Source organism: Brachyistius frenatus, unplaced genomic scaffold, assembly GCF_029030835.1.
Source record: "Brachyistius frenatus isolate BFR_SWC_R1_liver_20210118 unplaced genomic scaffold, ASM2903083v1 Contig_3, whole genome shotgun sequence".
Lineage (NCBI taxonomy): Eukaryota > Metazoa > Chordata > Actinopteri > Embiotocidae > Brachyistius > Brachyistius frenatus.
In genome coordinates this window covers 4,517,178-4,542,682 of record NW_027210602.1, presented here as the reverse complement: position 1 = coordinate 4,542,682, position 25,505 = coordinate 4,517,178, and the positions used below count along the sequence as shown (strand labels likewise).

General features: G+C 41.7%; 1 protein-coding gene across 1 annotated transcript in view; it reads right to left on the bottom strand.

Moving 5' to 3' along the window:
- Positions 1-13,780: 13,780 nt before the first annotated feature.
- mmp17a (matrix metallopeptidase 17a) overlaps positions 13,781-25,505 on the bottom strand; it is an 80,422-nt gene continuing 68,697 nt past the window's right edge. The window contains exons 7-10 of the mRNA XM_069704035.1: positions 23,710-23,792; positions 22,943-23,095; positions 22,539-22,796; positions 13,781-14,293 (exon numbers count right to left, since the gene is read on the bottom strand). Of these exons, the coding sequence (XP_069560136.1) occupies positions 13,968-14,293; positions 22,539-22,796; positions 22,943-23,095; positions 23,710-23,792 (820 nt within the window). The 3' untranslated portion in view covers positions 13,781-13,967. The remainder of the gene's footprint in view (positions 14,294-22,538; positions 22,797-22,942; positions 23,096-23,709; positions 23,793-25,505) is intronic.

Genomic DNA, 25,505 nt, shown 5'->3' with positions numbered 1-25,505 from the left:
TCTACAGCAAAGCGCATGCGCAGCGCAATTACAGCTGTAGGGTGACGTCACGGGTCCTTTTTTTTTTTTTTCGTCAGCAGTCACAAAATTATAGTTTGTTTTGGCTTCCTCAGACTTAAAGCTGAAAAGCTGGGCCCTCGTGTGTTGGGCTTTCAGGAAAAGGCGTCTCCATGTCTATTTCTTTTTTTCTTTTTTCTTAAAACACCCAGAAAACCAAAATTATGACTAAAATGCCGCAAAAACTAAATGAATCGGCGCTTTTCATGTCCTATTTTCTAATAGCTACTGGAAATGAGGTCTGCGAAGCAACACTATTTTTTGAAAACTCCCCCTCCCCCACCAATAATCAAACAAATGATTTTCTTTTGAATGGGAGGGAATTACATTATTACACAGCCTCTGAGTAATTTATCTAACAGAACTTTAACTGACTTTTTTTTTTTATTTAGGACGTTTAAGTTTTTTACATTGCGGATCTGAGTACTTCTTACACCACTCTATATTACCTTGATTAAAACCAATACAGCAATGTAAAAACACTCCCGTTACAAGTACAGAGGTTTTAGCAGCAAAATGTAGTTATTAAAGTACCGGTTTGGTCCCTGACTGATATCACACATGACATAATTAGATTATTAATACTAAGGCATCAGCATGTAAGCGGCATGTTACTGTTGTAGCTGCTGCAGGTGGAGCTAGTTTAAACTACTTTACATCCAGTTTTATATCCAGGTACAGCAGATAAACATGAGGAGTGTTTTAACTTTTTCTCTAATCTTTGATTTCTGCTGAGATATTAAATCTTTTAAACATTTAGTGAAATGAAACCATGTGAGAAGTTTAGAGGGAAAAAAATAACAGTTTGGTCGAGCTGTTAACAAATCATAGACATCTGAAATGTGACCCCGACTACACATGTTTGTAAGACTTCAGAAGCCGAAAAGGCTGGGAACCACAGGTTCAATCTTCGTGTGTTGTACTTTAAAAGCTTATTATATTATCCATTGTGTCAAATCGTCATCCTATAAATCTGCCAAATAAATGTAGAGGAGTAGAAAATATCTTCCTCTGAACTACGGTGGAGTGGAAGTATAAAGTACATTCAAATGGAAAATATTCACGTAAAGTACCATAAAATTGTACTTACTGTGAGTACAGTTTTTGAGTAAATGTACTCCTGATGTAATCCTCCACTGCTTAAAACTGTAATTGGCAGCCTCACACAATTTGGCTTTTATAACTCACCACTAGGTGGAGAAAAGAACTACTGTCGTCATCATCATCAACATAATGATGATGATCATTATCTTTGTCACCCTCTGGGATGTGGAGCAGAAGTTTCCGACACCATTTAAACATTCGTGTTGTGTGCTGAAGGTGTCGAATACAGAATGGAAGAGAGTGAAAAGAGAAACGTAAATAGGACAGCAGAGTGCCTGCAGACTTGTGGTATTTTAGGGAAAGAAGTGACAGGGAATAGAGGGAAAACTGCTGAAAGTATAAATGCATATAAATAACAAGCATGAGGATGAGACAGATGCCAGCAGACATTGAGATGATGAAGAAAGAGGGACAAAAGATATATATATATATATATAAAAATACAGGATAAGACAATCTGAGCTGTCATAAAAGGACAGTGACAAACATATAGGAAAAATATGTTCAGGTTTGTCCAGTAACTTTCACATTTGAATGTTTCTGGGTAGGAAACTCACTTAAAGGTTTGTTTAGGTTCTGGGTGAAGAGTGAATGATGACAAATAAAAAGAGGCCCTGTAAAAGAGACGTCCAGGCTCACATGGAGGACGGTGACTCTCTGAAGAAACAATGTGACGGGATCACTATCTGTTGAAAACCAACCGAAGGCAAATAATGTAAACCTCACAGTAGACACATTTAACTGGCACGCATACACATTACCTTCATATCACCTTCAACCTACTTTGGATTTCTTTTCCCATTTGGCTGAGTGCCATCATCTTTTCATCATTTATGACAATAGTGGTGATGTAACTCTATTCTGAACTGGATCACATGCAATTTCTATAACTGTTTTAATTTCATTATTTTCATCTGATCTAGTGATATACCTCACTGTGCCTCGGTCCACTCATAGATGCATGAACACTCACAACTGAGGGTCTTAAGAATTAAATGTGCAACATTTTAATAACAATTATAATGTAAGAAATCTGATTTCTATTTAGAACAGAGCAGCCAAATGTAGGGCCTGCAGCCCAAGTTGGCCTGCTCCTTCTTTGTTTTGGCCCACCATTGCATTTGACAAACTCAATCTTATTCTCCTCATTCTTTACCTGCTGTAAAAACACAATGACTATGCAGCTAAAAAAGTGCATTATCGCCTATGAGTTTTACAGCAATGTACAGCTTCCCTATTAAATGACATTGGCCCAAATTTTATCCACAAAGAATGATGGTATTCTCTCCTGCATGTGACGTTAGTGTCCTATGTGCTGTCAGTCAAGGAGAGATTGAGGAAGTCATAACTAGAAAAAAGAAAAGTTGGAAAAACTTAGCAAGAAGACTATTTTTGACAATACCTTCTATAAATTAAAAAAAAAAACAATACTGTTATACAGATTAAATGTTTTAATTATTGTGAAAAAAAATTCATATTGAGAGTGTTACATTTCTAGGAAAATATGTAAAATATTAATGATATACAATTTTACGTAACATAAACATTTATTTTTGGCTCACGGCAACTTCATCCATACTTATTTTTGGCCCTTCATAGGAAAGAATTTGGTCACCTCTGATTTAGATGAATAAGCTATTGAATTTCTGACAATTACAGCGTGCTTTGTTATCACATTAGATGGCTTATTGTCCTTGAGAGTAAAGTCTTTCCACAGGTGCAGATGATAAGTACAGTTAAAACCAGAAGTTTACATACACCGTGCAAAAAGACACATAACACTTTTTTTTCTCACTGTCTGAAGTTAAATCAGACTAAACCTCTCCTGTTTCAGCTCCGTTAGGATTACCAAAATTATTTAACTTTTGCTAAATGTCAGAATAATGAGAAAGAGAATATTTTAGAGAATTTTTCATTACTTTCTTCAAGGTCAAAAGTTTACATACAGTTCCTTAGTATTCAGTAGCATTGCCTTTGAACTGCATGACTTGGGTCAAACGTTCTGGGTATCCTTCCACAAGCTTCTTACAGTACTCTGCTGGAATTCTGGCCCATTCCTCCTGACAGAACTGGTGGAACTGAGTCAGGTTTGTTGGCCGCCTCGCTCGCACACGCCTTTTCAGATCTGCCCACAAATTTTCGATGGGATTCAGGTCAGGGCTTTGTGATGGCCACTCCAAGACATTGACTTTGTTGTCCTCAAGCCACTTTTTAACTATTTTGGCAGTATGCTTAGGGTCATTGTCCATTTGGAAGACCCATTTGCACCCAAGTTTTAGCTTCCTGGCTGATGTCCTGAGATGTTGCCTTAATATTTCCAGGTAATGTTCTTTCTTCATGATGCCGTCTATTTATGAAGAGCTCCAGTTCCTTCTGCAGCAAAACAGCCCCACAACATGATGCTGCCACCTCCATGCTTCACAGTTGGGATGGTGTTTTCAGGTCTACAAGCTTCCCCCTTTTTCCTCCAAATGTAACGGTGGTCATTATGGCCAAACAGCTCCACTTTAGTTTCATTAGACCACAGGACATGTCTCCAGAAGTTAAGGTCTTTGTCTTGGTGTCTTTTTGCAAACTGTAATCTGGCTTTTTTATGTTTCTTTAGGAGTAATGGCTTCCTTCTTGCTGAGTAGCCTTTCAGCCCATGACTCGTTTTACTGTGGATAATGACACTTTCTTACCAGCTTCAGCCATCATCTTCACAAGGTCTTTAGCTTTTGTTCTGGGGTTGATTTGCACATGTCGGACCAAAACACGTTCATCTCTGGGACACAGAGCCCGTCTCCTTCCTGAGCGGTGTGATGGCTGGACATTCCCATGTTTATACTTGCGTATAATTGTTTGCACAGATGAACGTGGCACCTTCAAGCATCTGGAAATTGCACCCAAGGATGAACCAGACTTGTGGAGCTCCACGATTCTCTCCCTGATTTCTTGGCTGATTTCTTTTGACTTTCCCATGATTTCAAACAAGGAAGCAGAGTGTTTGAGGTGTGGCCTTAAAATACATCCCTGGGTGTGCCTTCAATTAACTCACATGTTGTCAGTTAACCTATCAGGAGCTTCAAAAGCCATGACATCATCATCTGGGCTTGCCCACATTATTTAAAGACATAGTACTTTTGGTGTATGTAAACTTTTGACCTCAAAGAAAGTAATCTAAAATTCTCTAAGAAATTCTCTTTCTCATTATTGTGACATTTAGCAAAAGTTAAATAATTTTGGTAATCCTAACGGACCTGAAACAGGAGAGGTTTAGTCTGATTTAACTTCAGACAGTGAGAAAAAAAGTGTTATGTGTCTTTTTGCACAGTGTATGTAAACTTCTGGTTTCAACTGTACATAATACACTTTGACATTACAACCAAAAAAAAAAAAGCCATCGGATACATTTATATCAAATAAATTGTCAGTGATTCAGTGCATACATGGCAGCAGGAACAAAGCTTTCATTTACCTCCTTGCATTATAAGAAATGTGGATGTTTACAGTGGACTAATGCCTCCAAACACACCTGGATGAGTTCCTGGATGAATATTTGACCTGTTTGTGTAACTACCAGAGGAGGGCAGTAGAAGACTGCAAAACTGAACAGAAAAACATATATCTCATCTCACAGTCTGGATATGAATTTTTCCTAAAATGTGGAATAATCTATGGAAACAATCACTCAGGAAATGCATTCGGTGACATTATTATGAAATGAAATACACCTGGAAACAACCCAAAGAGAAGCTGAGATGTAGAAGCACGGTCACATTAGTCAGAGGGAGACTTTTTTTCCCTTTTTTTTTCCAGTTGTTTTGGCTCCCACTGGAAAGATCAGAAACGTTACCCTGAAAAACCCGAAGCTCTGTCCACTTCCTGTCCCACTGTCAGCCTGAAACCAGAGCTCCTCTTCCTCAGCTAATGGGAATACCAGCCTGATATACCGCTGCAGCTCTCTCCAACAATACTGCTGCATGCTGTCCATTAATTAGTCATGGTAGTTTCCCTGTGCCAAAAAATAAATAAATAAAAGTCAGGCATTCGCAGTGTCGTGCAGTTCTGCTTTTACTCTCCCCAATCGTCGTGACTTGTGAAAGACAGCCGGTGTATTTTGCTGTGAGCGACCCTGCAAGCCACCATTGCAGGCGTCCACTCTGCAGAGGTGTGCTGCGCTTTTCATTATTTTAGCCGCTCGGTGGCTCCTCCAGAGTGATTGATTGATTCTTCCCGGCCCACGTTAAGTTTGAACTCGTGATTGGGCGCAAAGGTCTTCAGGTGTTTACTCCGGTTAGAGAGGAGACCTCGTAGCAGGGCAGTGGAACATGATACGACCACTGCACATAAACTCAGAAAGTGGTAGACACCATCTGTTTGACACCATCAGTGACTGCGTGTTTCGGGGAAGCTGCAAAAGCAAAATATATTTTGATAATTACACATTTGCACAAAAGAGGTGTACACTTGTTAACTTTGTACAATTGTGACTGATTTTGAAATCTAAAATGTTACTTATTTAATCACTGTCAAATGAAAATAGGCATTAAGTTTGTGTCAGGGAGGTGTAAGAATGAAAATGCATGTAGGGGAGACTGGGGCTTTTACTGATTTCATGTGCCAAGCTAACCAGAGATTTAACAAGTGTTAGCAAACATGGCGGTGTGGGCCATGTTGTCTTGGGGACATTTTGGGACATATTGTCACATGTGTCACTCGTTGGAAATTGTACCAAATGTGGCATTGCCTATAATATCAGAGAAAATTCAATAAATAGGGATAGCTACTTTGAGTAATGTTGGCCGATTAGCAGTCAAAGGATTGTTTAATGATATTTAACATATAATTGGATTCATGCATGTTTAGAAGGAAGAAAGAAAATAGGACAAAAGGAGGTTCAGGAATTATTAAAGAGTGTCCCCTCCCCCCAAGCGAGACAACTTATGTGTGCTAGAACTTCATTTCTGACCTTCGGTCCGAGTCAGATATGGTTCTGTTTAAAGGGTGTTTGAAGATGATTCCCTTGCTGTTTTAGTTCAGACTTTCTGTTATTAAAAAAAATAAAATCTTGAATTTGTATTTGTCGTAGGTTTATTTCTTACAATATCCAGCGTGACAACTTACCCACTGATGGGGCAAATTGACACAAGTGCACATCAGCTATTTGACTCCTTATAACTCAGTTCTGAAGTACGATCTTAAAATGTGTTGAATACAGATAATACACCAGAGACTTTCCTCTTCCATTTGGTATATCATGCATACCTATATGATTTATGTATTCCCAAGATATATGAGAGAGTGAAAAGTGTGACAGCTAGCCCCGGTCTCTCCTACTCCAATTGCGACGGGAAACATGTGGTGCTCGACAGTGCTCAACCATTATGATAATAACTCGTGAAAATTATGCACAAAAAAAAAAAAAAAAAGCTCATAAACATACAATTATATAGTATTGTCTGTAGTTTTGATCAAATTTTTGGTTATATCCTTTTACCCACCATTCCTACTGGACTCCTTAGTTTACTCATAATTATTCATCTTAAACATGCATCATAATAAAATGGGCCCATTGTGTTGGCATGCCTATGGAGATATATTTCCTGTTGCCACATGCGTCCTCTGGGGATTAAATGTGGAGCCCACAAGGTTAAACATTTAGAGGGGCGAGGTTGGGGGGGGGGGGGCTTTCAATGAGGCGTATTGTTATTACGGCGGGATAAATTCCTCACAGTTTAAATAACACGGGTGCGACTGTACGTGAGCGTGCGCTCATCTTGTCAATTCAAGTGACTGTTGTTCACTTGAAACCAGGCAAACCAATACAAGAAGCCACACATTTTATAAGGCGTTAATTATTTGCACATCTCTTATAACGACATTTTCTTGTTTATTCTTCGTTGTAAAACGCTATGAGCTCCACACATTGTTGATTAAAAACCACTGTCCATGTGTTATGACAAACTTTACACCCTTTTGATTGAGGGCCAGAGGACAGCCAGCTCCTCCAAGGCCTCTCATCACTTAGCTAACATCCGGTGGGGTGGCACGGTGCCTTGCTCGTCTCCTCAGCCCTCTCATGCACACGGATACCTACTAATCTTCCTGTGAAGGTCACTGCTTTTTCAAACACATCTCAGCACTAAAATGCACGCACAAGACTTGATCAGCATAACAGTTTTGTCTGCATACTGCATCGCTGCACTCAAGCTTGTGATCCCCGCCAATAGGTCATGCCAGATAATTAAACCGAGAATCCGAGGGACATTCAATACACTCTATTACAACTGGGGGAGCGTGAGGCTCAGGGGAGACTTTGGTATTCATAGACTGGATATAAAGCTTTTTCTAAAGCATCAAGTGGCTCCGAGTTCCGCTGTAAACACAAGGCGTTGACTGTATCAGTGTTGACTTCAGCGGTGTCTTACTACCCATCTGTGAATTGCTGGTAGCAGAGAAAGCCACGACGGGCACTTATAAATGCTTTCAAAACTGCTCATCATGGACTTTTTTTGTTTTGTTTTGAACTATATACACTTTGGCTAATCATCACAGTCAACGGACAGGCATTACTAATGACATTCACGGCTGCATTCTCTTTAGATGAGCTAGTTGTAGAGTCTCGGCACTGTCAGGGACACTTAATGGAACCCAGCCATGACAAATTCACATTTCATTTATCTAATTTTCAAGAAGGAGTCAGAGATGTGGTCAGGTCAAATTACCAGTAACACTGTCTGAAATTCATTTTTAAAAGCTCATCACCTTTAAATTGCCATGTATCAGTTTCCACAGTAGGTTTAATAGAAAACTAGAGACACAACAAATTATAATGAAAACAAGTTCTTATTATTATTATTATCTTGAATATAACTGGTGTCCACATGCTGGCACACTTTAAATTGCCTGTTATGCAAAGCAGTAGACTGAGGTAATTTTGAGTGTATTAAATGAGTCACCTTTGACTTTGCTCCTGTTTTATCTAGATTAAAGCTGTCAGAGGTCGTCACCTGAAGAAACGTGTCGGTGTGGTCACCAGAGAAAGTCCAGACTGACAGTGCAGCAAAATCAGGAGGGTCTCTTCCATCATTCACTGTCCTGTGCCTCACTTTTGAAAAAATTCTGTCTCTCGCTCTACCTGCGTGTCATAACATCGACACGACATACTCTCCGAGGCAGAATAACAAAATTACTGTCATTACCGAGTTGTAAGCCAAAAACAAAACCTTATAAAAATGATGTACGGTGTATTCTGAGAGTGTTACTTACAGATGTGAGGCGTGTGTGCTTTGAGTAGCAACGTGAGAGCGTGGCTTCATACACTCTGTGTCTATTTTCGCACCACTGGTCCAACACACAAGGTGAAGTCTCCCATGTCCGGGGCTGTCACTTTGTCACAGCAGACATCGACAGTGGAGGCGGTGGTTCTGCCGGCGACTTTGGGGGAAAATGAACGGGCGCACCCTTCCTCCCTGCCAGGCTTCCCCCGGCCTGTGCGGGCAAGAGTTGAATCCAATATGACCTGTTGTGGAATGTGACAGCAGAGAGCTGCCAGAGCCTCGTCTGACAAGCCTGCCCAAATGATTGTCTCACCATGCAAGCTTGAACCAGCTCCACTTGCAGATCCTTTTCTGAGAGGTGCTGCTCAGCATCAGCGAGGAGCCAAGGCTCTTGACAGCCTCACTTCTCCACAGTGCAGCTACTGTGGGAACTGCTGTACCTCGGTGTGTGGACACATAATCACATGCACACACTGTTAAACAGAGGACTTCTCCCACACAGGCTATTGGCATTGCATTTCAACTTACTACGGTACTCAAGGTTTGTGAGTCTGACGTCTGTCTTGCCAAGGGGTCACAGACATTCGACAAAAACAAATGACAAGCCTCCATTGTTTGAACACTTAGGATTCTTTTGTAATTAATCCAACACAGTTATAGACTTTCTCCAGATGTTAAAACAACAGTTTAAGAATCTTTCCACCTGTCAGTGTGTTTTTTTCTGCCTTCCCTCTTGTAAAACTCAAACTTCATCATGTAAACTGTTTTGTTTATGGTTCCATCCACACATTCGTCACATGATGTGATCGTTGTGGTTCATTTTCTTAATGAAGTTCTAATGAGAAGCATCCGATAAAAGCAAAACATCCTGCCTGATATATGATTTTGTGTTATTATTTTAGATACGGTTAGTTGGGATCATTTCCATTCAAGTTTAGTTGTATAGCACCAGTCATCACATCGTATAAGTCATCTCTGGATGCAGTAAGATCGAGACTTTAGAACATTTCAGAGGAACACAACACTTCAGCGGTTCCCACAGTAGCAACAGAAGGGAGTGAAAACTCCCTTTTAATAGGAAGAAACTTCCAACAGAACCAGGCTCAGAGGACGGCGGTCATCTGCCTCGACTAGTTAGGTTGAGTGGAGAGCAGAAAGAGAAAAGAACAGCATAGACATACAACAAAACAATAAGCCCTGGGCAGGTTGGTCGGTTCAGAAACATGCAGCTCCGGAATCAGAGAGACCTGCAGAAAAAGCACAAAACTATGGGAAGAGAGAAAGTTAATGACATGCATATAAACACATACATCAAACCTGAAACAAACATGTCCTCAAACATGAAGCAGTCGCAGCGGAGGGGCTTCTGGAGACAGAGAAGTGTTAATGTTTCACTGTGCTGCTTATAAAGACCTAGTCAGGTTGTGATGAATTAATTAAATAGAGTAAACGTGGAAGTGCTGATAAAAATAAAAGGATTTTGGAAAAAGTAATAACTTCAAAATTAACAGTTGTTATTAAAAAAAATAAAAAAAAAAAAATACTTATCACACTTGCCTGATCAAATACCTTCAGCATTGGCAAACCCCTCAAACACTTAGGTCCCAGCTCAGTTAGAATCAGCTGGACAAACTTCTGAAAAGTGACCCGTCCTGCTGCTGCATTTGCTCCTGAGAGCAGATGCTCTCCTGGTGGCCGCCGAGCCACGCCAGTTAATTAACACCACTCGAGTGTGTCAAGAGGAGGGAAGAAAAATTTCTGCTCCTAGTGGTGTCACACCCCGGCCGGCAAGGCGTGACAAAAGGGGGGATGCAGAGGGAATAGCAATGCATTCATTTTGAACAGACATTATAATAAATGACGAGAATTCATAATATATATATTGAGAAGCACAACAGAATTAAAACAACAAAACATAATGGCAATTGTTTGCGTGTGCAGTGGTGGGACACAGAACAGAAAACACACTTGTAAACAGAATAATAAACAAACAATAGATATAGGATAAAATAACGGTTAATGCTTTTCTGAAAGTATTTTCCCAGCTTGATTGTGCATAACTTGTTATCGCCCCAAAGTGTGTAATACGCTCATCTGTGCACTAGATGGCACCGTTTCAGCGTCGTGGTTTGCCTCGCAGAGGAGTGAATATTGAGACAGCAAAAGTTTCGGCAACAAAAACGACTTGTTTAGAATGAGGAGAAGGTCGTGGTTTTGGGTAAGCGTAAGTAATTTTACGGCGGTAACGTTACATACGTTACCTAGCTCACGCAAGTTAAATATACGGTGTGAATAATTTACTTGCGTTACTTAAAAGAAGCCCGTGTTGACTTAAACACCGGTCCGTCTTCTCCTCCCTGCGCCGAATCTATCAGCCGTACTTGTGCGAACCTTTTTTTATGCCTCGCCGAGGCAAAACCTGACACTGACGCGACACCCTCTAGTGGATTGAAATGTGCACTACGTGCTTTGTTGTGAAACTGGTCTGTATCGGTGGAGGTCATCCGTAACCCGAGCGGATTTAATTGTTGCAATTAGTAATTACTGCAGCATCATCATCGTTGGTTTTCTGATCGTACGCGACGTGCCAGCTCTCGTCTTATTAGCTTTCCACCATTTTTTTTTTTTTTTTTAACTTTGATTTCCAACTTACCAGTATCCGAACATTTCTGCATCGGGCGGCGTCACTCATCTGACGCACTTCCCTGACTATATATATATATATTCCCCTGCCAGCAAATCTGTTCAAACAGCGGAGAGTTGGTGTGCGTGATGTGATTGACACGACGTAGTTAACATTCCTGATGAACAGCATTGACCACTACAAGAGAAAACATGCTTAAGAACGTCGGAGGGATGGAGAGCAGCTCCCAGTCGGTGCCTGCAAGCTGTCGTGTCTTCATCTGCCTTCAAGCCCGGACTCCTGTTCAAGTGTCGCTAAATCGTCACCGGCCCACACAGCCACAAGACAGAGTACTCAAAAATAATCTGTCTCAGTTCAAATTCATGTTCCCACAGGGCAGTCAGGGGGAGTCGTTCAGTTTCTTTTTTTTTAAAATTTTTATACAAAAATATTTTACATTAGAAAACACAGCTTGAAATATACACAGTCCACTTAGGTTTGCAGTAACCGTGGAACATTTCAACTCAAATATATCTGTCTATACTGAAACTGTAGGTAAATATATCAGCAACGATAAATCTGGTTGCTATCTTGTGAGGTCTGCGAAGGACGTCACCGGCAGGAGCATGGATTGGTGCCGTGAGCCGTAATCTGATCGAAGCAATGTGGACTCACAATCTATCCATATTTATATAAAAAAAAAAAAAATACAACAAACCAATACTACCTCTGATGATGGCGAGGGAATGCCTCTGATGAAAATGACGAGTTTGTGTCGACACGCGAGCGTCATTTCCTCAAAGAGCGTGGGAGTTCCACGTAAAGGATTTGAGCGAGGACAATGGCGTTAAGCGAACGGTGACGGAGGCTTAGATTTGAACTTTCTGTCTAACATTCATTTGTCGTATTTCCCAACGTCCCAGAGTGCCCTTTTCTTCGAGTAGCTGTCATGCGTGGTGTTCGCCTTCCTGTCTGTTTACGACGCTGAGTGCCGTTCATCTACCCGTCGACATCCATCACGCCATTCGTGAGTCTTCATGGGGCCATTCTTCTGGAAGTCTAACTATCTCTTTAGGCTATATCCCAGGGTGCTTCCCCCCTTCCCCCCCGTCTCACTGGATAGAGTGTCAGTCAACTGTCAAACCACGGTATCTTTATTTCAGCACGTCATTATTTGCCCTGGTTTGAGTCTTCCAGACACGTCTTCCTATCAGGCTCTGAAAAAAAAAAAAACGGTTTTCTTTCTCTGGGACCGGTGGACCCAAATCCCAACCACGGCCATAACTGTGACCTTGTGACTGTGGCCTAAACCGAAACAGCAGACTGGTGAAGAATACTGAGGCGCAGTTAGTTAGCAGCCAGGCAGGAAGTTATGCTCGCCAGCCACTATTAAAAGAAACAGTTTTACACACTTTTTTTTCCCTCCTTTTTGCCGAGAGTCAGAAGAGAAGGTTGATGCTCGTATATGACTCTCTGAAGGTAACAAAACCTGAACAACAGCACACACTGGCTCACTGTTTCGCTCCTTTTCTGGTCTTTACGCTGAGCAAAGCTAACTGATTGCTGGCTGAGGGCCTATATTGACTGGACAGATATAAGAATGGTATTAATGCTCTCATCTAAGTCTCGGCAAGAGAGCTTATTGTATTTCTCTGAATGTCAATTATTACCGTTCCTTTCAGGTGTCACGTGTCAATCTTTCATCTCCTTACATTCAACGAGACAATTCATCACCGCTTTACGGGCAGCAATCAAAATGTTCCGAAGGAGCGCAGCACAACGACGTGGACGGAGTAGGAGGAAGGATTAACAACGATCAGCAACCTAGTTACATGTTCTTTTGTGGGCGATGGCACGTGCAAACTCGGGGGGAACAGAAAGAGTCCAGTAGAGCGCTACGATCGTGTTTTTGCAGGTGAGAAACCGGCGCGTTTCCAACGCAGCGAGCCGGCACGTTGTCATGTTGGAGAACCCAAGCGACATCACACCACAACCCGGGGTCCGTTTGCGCTGAATGTTTTCCCTCAGATGCCTCTGAACGTCTTTGTAGAACTCGGCGTTGACAGTTTGATTCTGGGGGATGAATTCACAGCGCACCACCCCACGAATGTCAAAACAAAAACCCCACCCGGCTGGGATCCTGACCCGACGTGCCGCTTTCAGGCTCGGGCAGCGACTTCTTGCAACTGAACACACTTTGCTTAGCTCATTGCTTCACTACCGAAGGCTTTCTGAAGCATTTCAAGGGTCCACACGGCCAATTGTCAAGAGTTTGACGCAACATTTGAGCTCCGTGTTCAAATGAGTGAAGACTGCAAACGCATAGGTACCAATGCTCACAAAAAGTTGTGCAACTCAGATACTGACGTTGATCAAGCGACTCAACATGGAATACGTTCCTCTCAACGGCTATAGCCTCCCCAGGCCACGGTGCTCCTAACGACACTGCACTCCTGGAAGAGTTTCTGAACTTTTTGATTGCCCCCCCTCCCGTAAACTTGTTGTACAAAGAAGTACTTCCTATCGGCTCTGTTTGAATACTGTTGGGTTTCACTTGAACAGTCTCACCCAAGTAGCCCTCCGAGCAAAGATGAGGCGGTTTAGCCATTCAAAAAAAGTACGAGATAAAACTTGTGGCTCTGCGTGTGAGCACGTCATTGTCGGTGGATCGACGCCTACCAGGTGTACCTTAGTTTGAGATATGACAATGGCACGTACTACCCACACCGCAAGGCGCTTTAGATGACCATCACATGGCATGTGAAATAAATAACAGCAAAATTATAGCAAAAAAAACATACCAATCGATATTTATATGAACGAAATGTTCCAGTTTTTGTTTTGGCTGAGTGTCCGCTGGCCCTCCACCAATGAGTCTCTCTTCTTCACCCGGCTTCAGAGCTTCGTCCCTCGGTTCAGCATCATAGCAGTTCAGAGCGGAGGGCCAGCAAGAGCGTCCACAGAGGTGGCAGCAGCCAGACGGGAGACGGGGAGAGGCGGGCGCCTAAAGGCGAGGCGGTGTCCGAGGTGCAGGAGCACACCTCGTATCCGTTCTCCGCGTGGTCGGGGTGACGGTGCACGTTGACTCTCGTCTCCGTGTTTTTGGTCTCCGTGTCCGGAGAGTCCGACTGCATCTCGGTGCAAAGCAGCCAGTCCTTAGCGATGAGGCGGGGGTAATCTGCCTCCACCTCCATGTCACTGCCCGGCACCCGCCAGTACTCCTTCCCCTTGAAGAAGTAGGACGAGCCTTCGGAGAGAGGGAGGAGAGTGGACACAGGGTTTGTACAGTTGCAACAGAGGTAAAACACAATGCCGGACCTCACGTTAAGTTCCCGGAGTTTTTGTCCTCGAGGCTAACGAGCAACAGAGACACACTTTTTCTATTAAAAATACAGCAAACTGAAATTTACTAGCAAGATTATGAATACGTCTCCAAGTGATATCATTAGTAAGATTTGCACGCAGGTGAGGGGAGGAAAATGACCCAAATTGACAGAGTTTATGAGTAGACCGATCTGAAAAGTGTTATTTATTTTTTTTCTGCCTAAAACTGCACGTATCATACAAGTAATGAGTGGAAAATGTTCATTATCCCAAAACGGAAATGTGCCTCTCAGCTCAGAGCACATAATGGGCTATTAGCTCCAGCGATCTGCTTGGAGATCTGGATTTTATGGACGCTGGGAGGTTCTGTACTGAAAACTGCGAGAGTAAAAACGTGTTTTTAAGGTAAGACAGCTCACTCCGTCGCTGTGTGTTTAAGGCTGTTTAATGAATGATGCTAATGAAGCGAGGCTGTGTGTTTGACATCTGTTTCCAGTTCCAGGGTGGGAATCAGTGACAGCTGATGAAGGAGCAGACTGAAATGCTTTGAATGAAAAATATATGCTTCATGATTACCACGTGTGGTTGATTAATAACAATGATTAAATCTTATATTGACACAGTTTGTCAGGGGTGAAGCTCTGCCTGTTTACGCTGAAGTCAGCTCTAATACGATGTTTTAATTAAATGTAGTCAATCTAGCATATACCCAGTGTGTGGAATATTTTGAGCTAATGTTATATATATATATAAACCAGAATGAGAGCAGCATGCCAACATCATTTAACTTTAGCTGTGTAAGGGGGCTTTCAACAGCACCTTTCTTTTGCATATATCCCTGGTCCTGGAGCTGCATGTCTCTGGTCTGGGATTATTGGCCCCACCAACAGTTCATTGTCTTGGATGGTTATGCTGTTATTTTCTCTCTCTGCTCTCCCCTCACCCCAACCGGGCGAGGCAGACGGCCGCCCACTTCTGAGCCTGGTTTTGTTGGTGGTTTTCTTCCTGTCAAAAAGGAGTTTTTTTTTTTCCTACCAGTCGCTCATGTTGGAATTTTTGGGTTCTTTTTTTATAATGTTGTAAAGTTCTGTTGTAAGGACTTTACTAAGAGCCCTGACATAACATAGAGTTGTGATTTGTCGCTATATAAGGCAAGGCAAGGTAAGTTTATTTGTAAAGCACATTTCAACAACAAGGCAATTCAAAGTGCTTCACATAAAACCATTAAACGCATAAAAAACATCAGGCAAAAGAAAAGGACATTTAAAAACATTAAAGACGGTCATTAAAACATTAAACAAGTTACAGTGCAGTTTGAGAAATAAAATACAGTAGTAAAATGCTGAGAAATGAAAGAAATGAATCAACATCCTTGAATCTGGTTCAGTGAAAGGCAGCAGCAAACAGAAAAGTCTTCAATCTTGATTTGAAGCAGCTGAGAGCCTCAGCAGACCTGCAGCTTTCTGGGACTTTATTCCAGATAATGTGGAGCAGAAAAACTGAACGCTGCTTCTCCAAGTTTAGTCCTGACTCCGGGAACAGAAAGGAGACCCGTCCCAGACGACCTGAGGGGTCGGGATGGTTCATCAGACATGTATTTTGGTCCTAAACCATTCAGTGCTTTATAAACCAACAGCAGGATTTTAAAGTCAATTCTTTGTTCGACGGGAAGCCAGTGTAGAAATGATTTTATAATATAAATTAAAATGAATTTCTCTCTACCTGTGGAGCAAACTTGCCTGTGCCTTGTTTAGTATCATCATTGCACCTTGCTGCTTCTCACTAGAATATGTGTCACACCAGCTAAACAGAACGAACAGATCAATGTCCATATCAGCTTTTCTGACATCATGGAAACTTGTGGACCAGGCATGCTTTCTAAATTCTTTTTATAAACAGAAGACCTTTCTATTTAGAAAGACATATACAGAACTACAAACACGGATGTTCGTCTGCTGCTTCCTCCCTTTGTGCTTCCCAGCCAGCATTGTTTATACCACTCCATTTTTTCTCCTCCTCTTTCTTATTTCTTATCCATCTCTTAAAACCTGTTTCTCTTCACACTTTTCTCACTGCTGATCACCATGAGTTATCACTACATCTTCATTTCTCTCCCATCTCCCTACCGTCTCTCTTCATCTTAGACTTGTAAAAGCGGCCCCGAAGGCAGAGGAAGGCTTTGATGCAGCTCCAGCTCCGTTGCCTAAAGGTATGCACGCAGAAAATGTGAGTATCTGTTTTCTTGTTTATCGAAATGCATGCATTTCTATGTGTCGTTCCGTAAATTGGGGATTTGGATGGAACTTTTGTTTTGTGTGTGGCCTGCTTCGACACACATCACAGAGCTTGAAAACGGGACCTCTGAAGCTGGCAAGAACTCAAGACACAACACGGATCTCTTGACACCAGACAGGGAAAAGAGCTTCCACACATTCAGCCGGGAGTCGCTGCAGGTGAGAGAGGAGACGACGCTTACTCCTGCTAAGAGTGGACTGAAACGAGAACGGAGTATCTCCTGCTAATTAGCAGCTTTTGTGCCAGTTTGAAAAAGACTGACAATGCTTAATCTGGACAGCCAACTGTTAGAAGCATTCTTCAAAAGAGCTTTGCCATGTAAAGGCTTCCATCATGATGCAAGTTGACTTAAATTCTTATTATCCCAGTGGAAAAGTACCACATTCTGCGCTCAGCTTTTGACCTGCCATGATTGCAAAAGAACAGCAGGTGACCTTTTTCCTGGATCTGGGGACCGACTCCAGATTTGAAGCTGCTGCGGTCTAGTGCTGACAAAGACAAAATAAAAGGAACATATAATCTCTAGTTTAAAGTCAACGCACTTTTAAGATCCTTCTCATGTTTTTTTTTAAATCATTGCACGGCCTGGCATCCTCTCTTTATCTTTTCAACATAGATTTATATAAAAAACATATCTCTTTATAATCACTTCAAGCATATCTACATTTTGGCCATAATTCCATTTATGTGCATCTCAAAGTCTCTGACTTCAAATATCGCTGCATTGCGAATTTTTTTCCACAATAACTATTTGCAAATGGGGAAATAACTGCATTCAAGATTTATAATGTATTCCGTATAAATTAGCAAATGTTTTTTTTGTCATTCGGACTTCTGTAAGTTTGTGATGCCACAAACTCACTCTCATGTCATATGTCTGCCCTCAGCACAGTTCACTGTCCAACGTTTTATTTGGAAGAAAACACTGTCAGTCAGTCAGTTAGCAAGCTACAAGACCGAAGAAAGCCCGTGGTTGGCCTGAGTGTTCGTCACTCAGGAAAGAGTCAGCTGATCAGAGGAGGGGGTCACTGATATCAGTGTAATTTAAAGACACAGACAAAAAACAGCCCGTTTTTGGTAGAGGTCCAGAAATAAACTATAGAGAGGAGATAGGAGGAGCTATCGTCAGATTGTTTTTGGTCCTTAAAACCACAAAAATATATTTTTTTATGGATATCAAGGCTGCAAATAAAACAGGAAAACTTTCAAATATGGGACCTTTAAAACAAATAAGCTGCAGATAAAAAGTGGACGTTATATGCAATCTAAACCCATCTCAACGACTTCTACAGTACATACAGTTGTGATTCATTTTTCAGTTCAAATGAATAATACGTCGTCCTCATGGGTAATGTCATGCTATTCCCACACATAATAACACAAAGGCCAGCTGTGAGCTCACACATACATTTTCTCGCTCAAGTACATATGTGGGTTTTATAGAAGGTCCTTGACATTTTATAGGAAGTGAAAAAACCCCCCAAAAAAACAAGGTTGTACAGCCACAGATGCACAAAGTCGGTAAACATTACTGACATTGGAAATTCAGGCGTGACATGCTCCAGTAATGATCATTCACCTCCTCCTATAAAGCTCAGAGAACAGGGGAGGGAAGGAGAGAGTTTATAGCGAGGTGAAGGAGAGCGATAAGAAGGGAGGAACATCTGCACACCAACACACACTCAGCACGCACAGTAATTGAATAGAACTATGAATTTAAACTCATTTCATTGTTGTTCATTTAATTTGTTGTGTTTTTATATATGCGGGTTTTCTGTTATGAGAGGACCAATTCATAATGACAACTAAAAACTGACTTGGACACGGTGTTAAATGCCTGAAAGCAATAACTTCATTTTTGAAATGAGGGTAGATTCAATACTTCAGATCTGTGGTCTTGTGAATGCTCCTATTATTGTGATTCTCATATTGACATTCGGGAATAATCAATGAATGTGTCTTGTACTATTTTAATCATCTTCCCCAAAACATCACCCCATTAATTAGAAAGATGTAACAAAAGCAGGTAAAGCATGCACTGTAGAGACATCTGAATTTTTTAATTCATATCTGCTCTGCTTCATATGGATTGCCTCTTTCACACAGCGTCTGACAAACGCCATTTGTCACGGAGGCTTCCGCTTCTTCTGCATCAACAAAAAAACACTTCTGACTCACTTCGCGATGAAGTAGAACGGTACCGCTTGATGAAAGATCCTACCAAGCTGATCTATGTTGTAAAAAGGTCATCAGTCCCTTGTAATGACTTTTTCAAGTAACTGTCAAGTAAGAGGTCAGTGGTTGACCATATGCCATGAAAACTATGAGCCAATTTGCGGCAGTTAGCAGAAAACAATATTTCTGTTTGCCATCTGGCTCTGAAACGGCCTCCCTAATGTGTTTTCAGAAATGTCACAGGCGATAATCATATTGTGGAACCAGATTAATTAGACACAAACAGAAGGCCGTACCCATGCTGCCACAGAGTAACATTTTTCCTGCTCAACAGCACGGTGACAACAGATGAGCAGGACACTCAGGACGAGCGGAGTCTTGGCTGTGGACACTGAGAACCGCCATCGACTGAGAGGACGCAGGCTGCAGAGTGTGTGAGGAGGGTACTCACACACACACACACACACACACACACACACACACACACACACACACACACACACACACACACACACACACACACACACACACACACACACACACACACACACACACACACACACACACACACACTGAGGTTTAACAGCTCTCGTTCAGAGAGTAAATGAGAACAGCTTTGGAGATTGGTAAAATAGTCCTAGTAAAGGTGCTACAGAATGAATGACTAAGCTGAATGGAGCATGATGAAGTTGCACCTACTAAAAGAGGGATTTGAAGTAAAACCACATGCCAATGCTTATGAATATTCAAATAATGTTTTTTTTACATTCATGTCACCTGCTTGAAATAGAGAATCAAATGACGCTTAACTTGACAATTGTATCTGTTTTTTAAATGAACTCCTCCGGTGTTATGCGGAGCTTTAATGGTTGTGAATCATAAAAACAATTTAATGACCATCTCAGCTTCATATTTTCTGTATCCCACTCACAAACCAAGGCAGGTAAATCATTCGGATCAAACCACAATACAGACTTTCTATGAATTGCAAGATTGAAGCACTTCAATAAAGAAAATAAATCTTTAATCGAAAATGTGTTCTTTTTCACAAATTATGAAACAAGCTGTAAAAAAGAACACTTACATTTCACCTTATAAAACTGATGTTGGCAAACAGCTTCCCGCCGACACAGACAAACACAAGTCAAGTATTTCTTACCAGTCCAGCTCTGTTTGGCTCTCAGTCAACTCCACTGCATTGAAAATACTAACTTTGTCTGTCTGCCGTCTCCAACAACGTTGACGAGACCTATGAGAGTTAATCAAGCTGTGAAGTTGTCGGCCGTAAAACAAAAACAATGAGCAGAAAGATTTAAAAAAAATCTTAGAAGAGTTGAGGAGAACTGCAGAGTTGGCTAATAAATGTCTTAGCTTGTCATTAAAACCTTTCTTATTAAAAGTAGTCATTTGGTCCATTGACCAACCATCCATTTTTCTACCAGTCACCCACGGTCGAGCCGCTGCAGCAGTCAGCATATGGAGGAAACTTTGGCTGCTTGTGTCAGCGATTTTGTTCTTTCGGTCACCAGCCAGAACTCATGATCATAGGTGGAAGTCGTATCGTGGATCAACTGCTAAATTGAAAGCTTCGCCTTCCAGCTCAGCTCCCTCTTCAGTTAAAAGATCTGATACAACAGCTACTTCTGAAGCTGCACCGAGCTCCATCCCACACTGGCTTGGGAAGAAGTCCAAAACATATTTAAACTCCTCCACATAAGGCAGGAGCTTTGTCCCAACCCAGAGGGAACAATACATGGTTTTCTGGCAGAGAATCATGGCCCTCAGACTTGGAGGTTCTGACCCTCATCCCAGCTGCTTCCCACTTGGCTGCGAACTGCCCCACGGCATGCTGAAGGTCATGGTCCAATGAAGCCAACAGAAACACATCATCTGCAAACAGCAGAGAGGTAATCCCGAGATTCCCAAACCGGATATCCTCCTTCCCCCCCAGCTGCACCTTGAAATCTTGTACATGCAAACCACGAACAGGATTGGTGACAAGGGAAAACCCCGGCGGAGGCCAACACTCACTGGAAACGTGTTTGACTTTCTGCCAAGAGACACAACTCTCATTATGGTTGTATAGGGACCGAATGGCTCTTAGCAATGACCTGAGGGTTGATCTATTGTAAACATAAAAATATTGATTTATGCTGCTTTAAGTATGGCAAGTACATTTCCAACCTGAGCAAATGATAATTCATGCTACGCCAATTAAAATGACATGTGTTAGACATGTGATAGTTAACACAGTATAAGACTTGACATAAAAGTTCAAGCTCTAAAACAGGATGTTTAAAGTACAACTAAACTAATACTAAACATGGAAATATATTTCTAGTCCTAGTAGCTTGCATTAGTAAACATTTGAATATTTGCATGATTCGGTTAGTACAGTGTGGTGTATATGGTGTTTATAGTGGTGTTAGTTTGTGTGTGAGAGTGAGAGACGCACTGGGAAAGTGAATAAAGGGCTGGCTGAGGAGGCTGGTGGTTGCTGGAAAGGAACTGATACCGTCTCTAAAATGCATGGCTATTCAAGAAAGGTCAAATCAACAGTTCCTTTCATCGCCTTTTTTCCTGCCTTGATACCATTTGAGTCTTTTAGGGAAGACAAACGGACCATAGGCTCAAAAGGCAAACTTGACTTTTATTGCGGGCCAGCAACAGGCAGAGCCACATCGGGAGATGGATCTGCAGAAACAGATCTGGTTCGACTGTTAAGACACTGATATTGCCGTGGGTAAAAACATTCACTGTTTAACCTCCTTGATTAGATTGGAAATCTTGTCAACCGATCTTTGTGTTTTTCAAAGGGGGTGCTACCCGTGTATCCGACCCGAGTCCGCTGAGCTCACAGCAGCAGCGTGGGATTAATTGAGGAGACCAAGCTTGTGGATTCATAAGACCCAACACAAGGCTCTCCGCTGTGCTTGCAGTGTAAAAGGTCAAGGCTGTTGTTGGCACGCTGAGATGCCAGCCTCTCAAACTCTTTCTGGTGGACTGACTCGGTGTCTGTGAACTAAAAAGTTTGTTGAGCAGCGAGCATCCAGAAGGTCCCGAGGCAAAGCAAACATACAGCTGTACATTTAATTTTCCATGACCAGAGCTAACTGTTCATGGGTCACTGGTTTTTTTTTTGTTATGGAGTATGTGCTCACCATACTTTACAAGAGCTACACAGTAACTATGTGTCTGTGAGTTCTTGTGAGTATTTTACTCATAGTGTGCAGTGAGTCCACTTGCATGTTAAAATAGTTCACTGTTACTGTTGTTTGTTCAGAATGGCTTCAAAAGTGTGCTATTGTATCAGTATGGATTGGATTTATGTCTAGGAAGCAGATCTGTCAGCCAGTGCTGACGACCTTAATGTCCTCTAAATTGCCCTACGGCAGTGTTTCGTGTAAAATGTGTTGTGTCCAACAGCAGTCAAGTTTACTGGAGTGACGTAATTCCCTTACGGTTTTCATAGTTTATTCAGGTGCCAAATAAAGCCTGATATATCTGTCTGCACAGTTTTAGGAGTTTTCCATCTTTAGTTACGAAGCCAGTGTTTCCCCTACCATTGTCTCGTTCATTTTTCTGTCACTGAAGGCCTCGCTAATTTCATTCCAACAGGAATTAGTCTTTGGAGCTACTTGTCAGTTCGCTGAAGTAAAATGAAAACTAAAGAAGAATGACTTTTCACAGCAACTCACCATCAGACCACCTCATGGCGTCATCCAGGTTCGGCGGCAGCCCTTTCCAAAGGGTGCTGTCTTTAGGGTAGCCCAGGTCCATACGTCTCAGGTGGTCGTCGTAGCGCCAGTAGTGGTTGTCCTTGAAGAAGTAGGTTTTGTCGTTGTGTAACCAAACAAAGGCTGCATCCACTACTTCCATTGGTAGGCCAAAGTCACTGATTGGACGGGGGTAACCCTCTTCTACATTATTATCTTTAAATACCCAGTATTTTAGACCTGAGGGGTGAACACAGAGGTGACACACATTTATAGTTTGAAATGTATCCTCCTAATTATAACAGAACAACCTTTTAAGCACACAGAGTCAATCCACATGGTCAAATACAGAATGGATGTTGAGAGGATCTCGCAGAGATATTCACCTTTGAAAAAGACGATTTTGTGGTCCCCAGGTCTCTCATACACGGCGTCCACGCTGTCCAGATTGGGAGGAAGGCCCCTCCAGAAACGATGAATCTGAGCTGGACGAAGAGACACCAAGTGCTTCTCTCGAGTCAGTCGCCAAAAGTACTTCCCTACAACAGTCAGGAACAACGATAGTTGGTTAGAGCTTCTCCACAAATATTTGTCGCAGTTTGTTATGAGGATCTACTTGTGAAAAAAAAAAAAAAAAAAAAAAAGAGTTGTTGGGAATGCGGGAGTTTGTTTCTGCTTGGGAAAAATGGTAACTAATTAGCAAGAAGAGAACCTTAGAAGATACATATGATGCAGTCTTGCACAGTAAAAAGTCCTATTTTTCAACATTCCTATATTTCTGAAAGCCAAAGATCAACTTCAAACTTGGCAGAAAATATTTACACAGCATGACAGCCTGGCCAGTATAAGACCATTTTGTTTGTACTGCAGAATATGTAGCCACGTGATTTGGCTTTCTATTGATTGCTGGAGCCATTGCTGCTTCCTGTGCCCCACTCCTGCCCCTTTTTCTTTCACCATTTTCTCTTTTCTCTCTTACCGTCAGCATCTATCTTGTCTGCCTCTTTTAACATAAGAGTTAAAAATTCTTCAAACATCTGCAATCCAATATCAACCAAAATGCAACCAGGCAAAAAAAAAAAACAACATACAAGCACTTCCATTTTCCCATACAACACACCGCTCTTCACTTTTCCCCTATAGGTTTGAATACCTTTGAAAAAGAAGGCCTCCCCTCGAATTTGGGCCACGGCATCAAAGTGACTAGTGCATCTGTCCGGGGCATCTCGCGCCAGCCTGAGAGAGAGGGATGATCCGGAAGGAGGGATGGAGTAAGGACGAAAGAAAAGTTAGGAAGAGAACAGAGAAAGAAAAATGAAGACGGAAGTGTCAAAAACATATTCTGAGCACTGAGTGTCTAAGGTCATGTATATACATACCAAACTTCTTTTGCATAAAACAACCTAATTTATAGTATGCAGTCCATGGAAAATTATCTAAACTGGGTAAATTTATTAGCATAAAAAAACCCCAAAAAACATGTTATAATTGAAGTCACCTACTTAGAGATCTGAATGTATGCATGCATGTGCATGCGTTTCCTTCAATTAAATAGGCTAACCATTAGGTGAAATGGAGTCACGCTGGCATGTTGAACTCTTCCAGTGCATTTATCCTCAGGGCTAATAAGTCATTTAAAGCACTGACGTGGTCAGCCTGCCAATGATGAAGCCATTAGCACCACAGGCCTGCCACTGTGAGTGGGAGGCCGAGAGCCCTCGTATTATCAACAAAGACCTCTTTTCAGAGCGCTATTCACCAGACACTGCTGCCTAGTGGTCGACATTTGTGACCCTTTTGTCGAGCAGAATCAAGCTTTTCCATCTTTACCAGATGAAAGTGGCAACAGATGAGTGACGGGGACAGCGAAGGGCCGATGCAAGTGATGGAAAGTGAGATTTATTTGCCAGTTTGCTTTTAAATCGCTGCATAGTCTCTGTTTTAAAGCATGTGTATGCATGGAGGTCAGGAAGCATTGGGTATTGTTGTCAATGTAGTTTGTCATTATCTCAAGAGGCGATTGGGGAACAATTAACTCATTTGCAAATAAAACAGTCTGTACTCATGTTCAATAGCATGTCTTCATATCACAAAATCTATAAAGACAGTACTGTGGCAAGTAAACGCTAACATGTTGATATTTAAGTCCATAATGATTGAAAAGTACTGTGCTGGATAGAATGAATTAGGCATATTTACCCTGATCATACCGTAAACATGCAGACAAGGCCAAACTTATTGATCGATACCCTGATACCATGAAAAAGCAACTGTCATGTACTGTTCTCATTCCGACATTTAACAGAACAGGCACTATGTTTTCCATATTCAATGCAACATATGATTTTAAGTAATACAGCAAATGAAAACGGTATGGACAAATGAATTTGTAGTGCACATTTTTAAGCAATCACTGCACTTGAGTATTTTTTGTAGCTCTCACTGAGATTTTTCAACCAGTAGTTTGGCCCCGTCTTCTCGAGCAAACGCTTCCAGTTCTCTCAATTTCAAAAAAGTGTCTCCTCCCTGCTGCATGTTTTCGCTCTTTCCATTGATGCTCAACTGGATTAGGGTCAGGAGTAGGAAGGGCAGTTCAGTGTCTTCTCCTCATTCATCCTTGGTGCTTTCAGAAGTATGTTTTGAGTGCTTGTTTTGCCCACTTTCATTCAAAAAGCAACATTTAATGCAACGAGTTCCTGTTAAACCTTGTTCTTAGCGGTCAGTGTCTTCATTGAAGTTTTCCTTGCTTCTTTTACTACAATTGTAACAATCCCTCCGTTTAATCTGGAGTCCTTTTTAATCAGTTTTTTCTCCTGTGGCCACATCCAGTCAGGTTTTTGATGCTCCGAAGGATCCTAAACTTCATAATAGTATTAGTTAGTAGCTGTGCTCACAGGAAAATGAAGCTGCTTGGAGATGGTCTTTTAGCTTTTACTTTAACCACGCCTG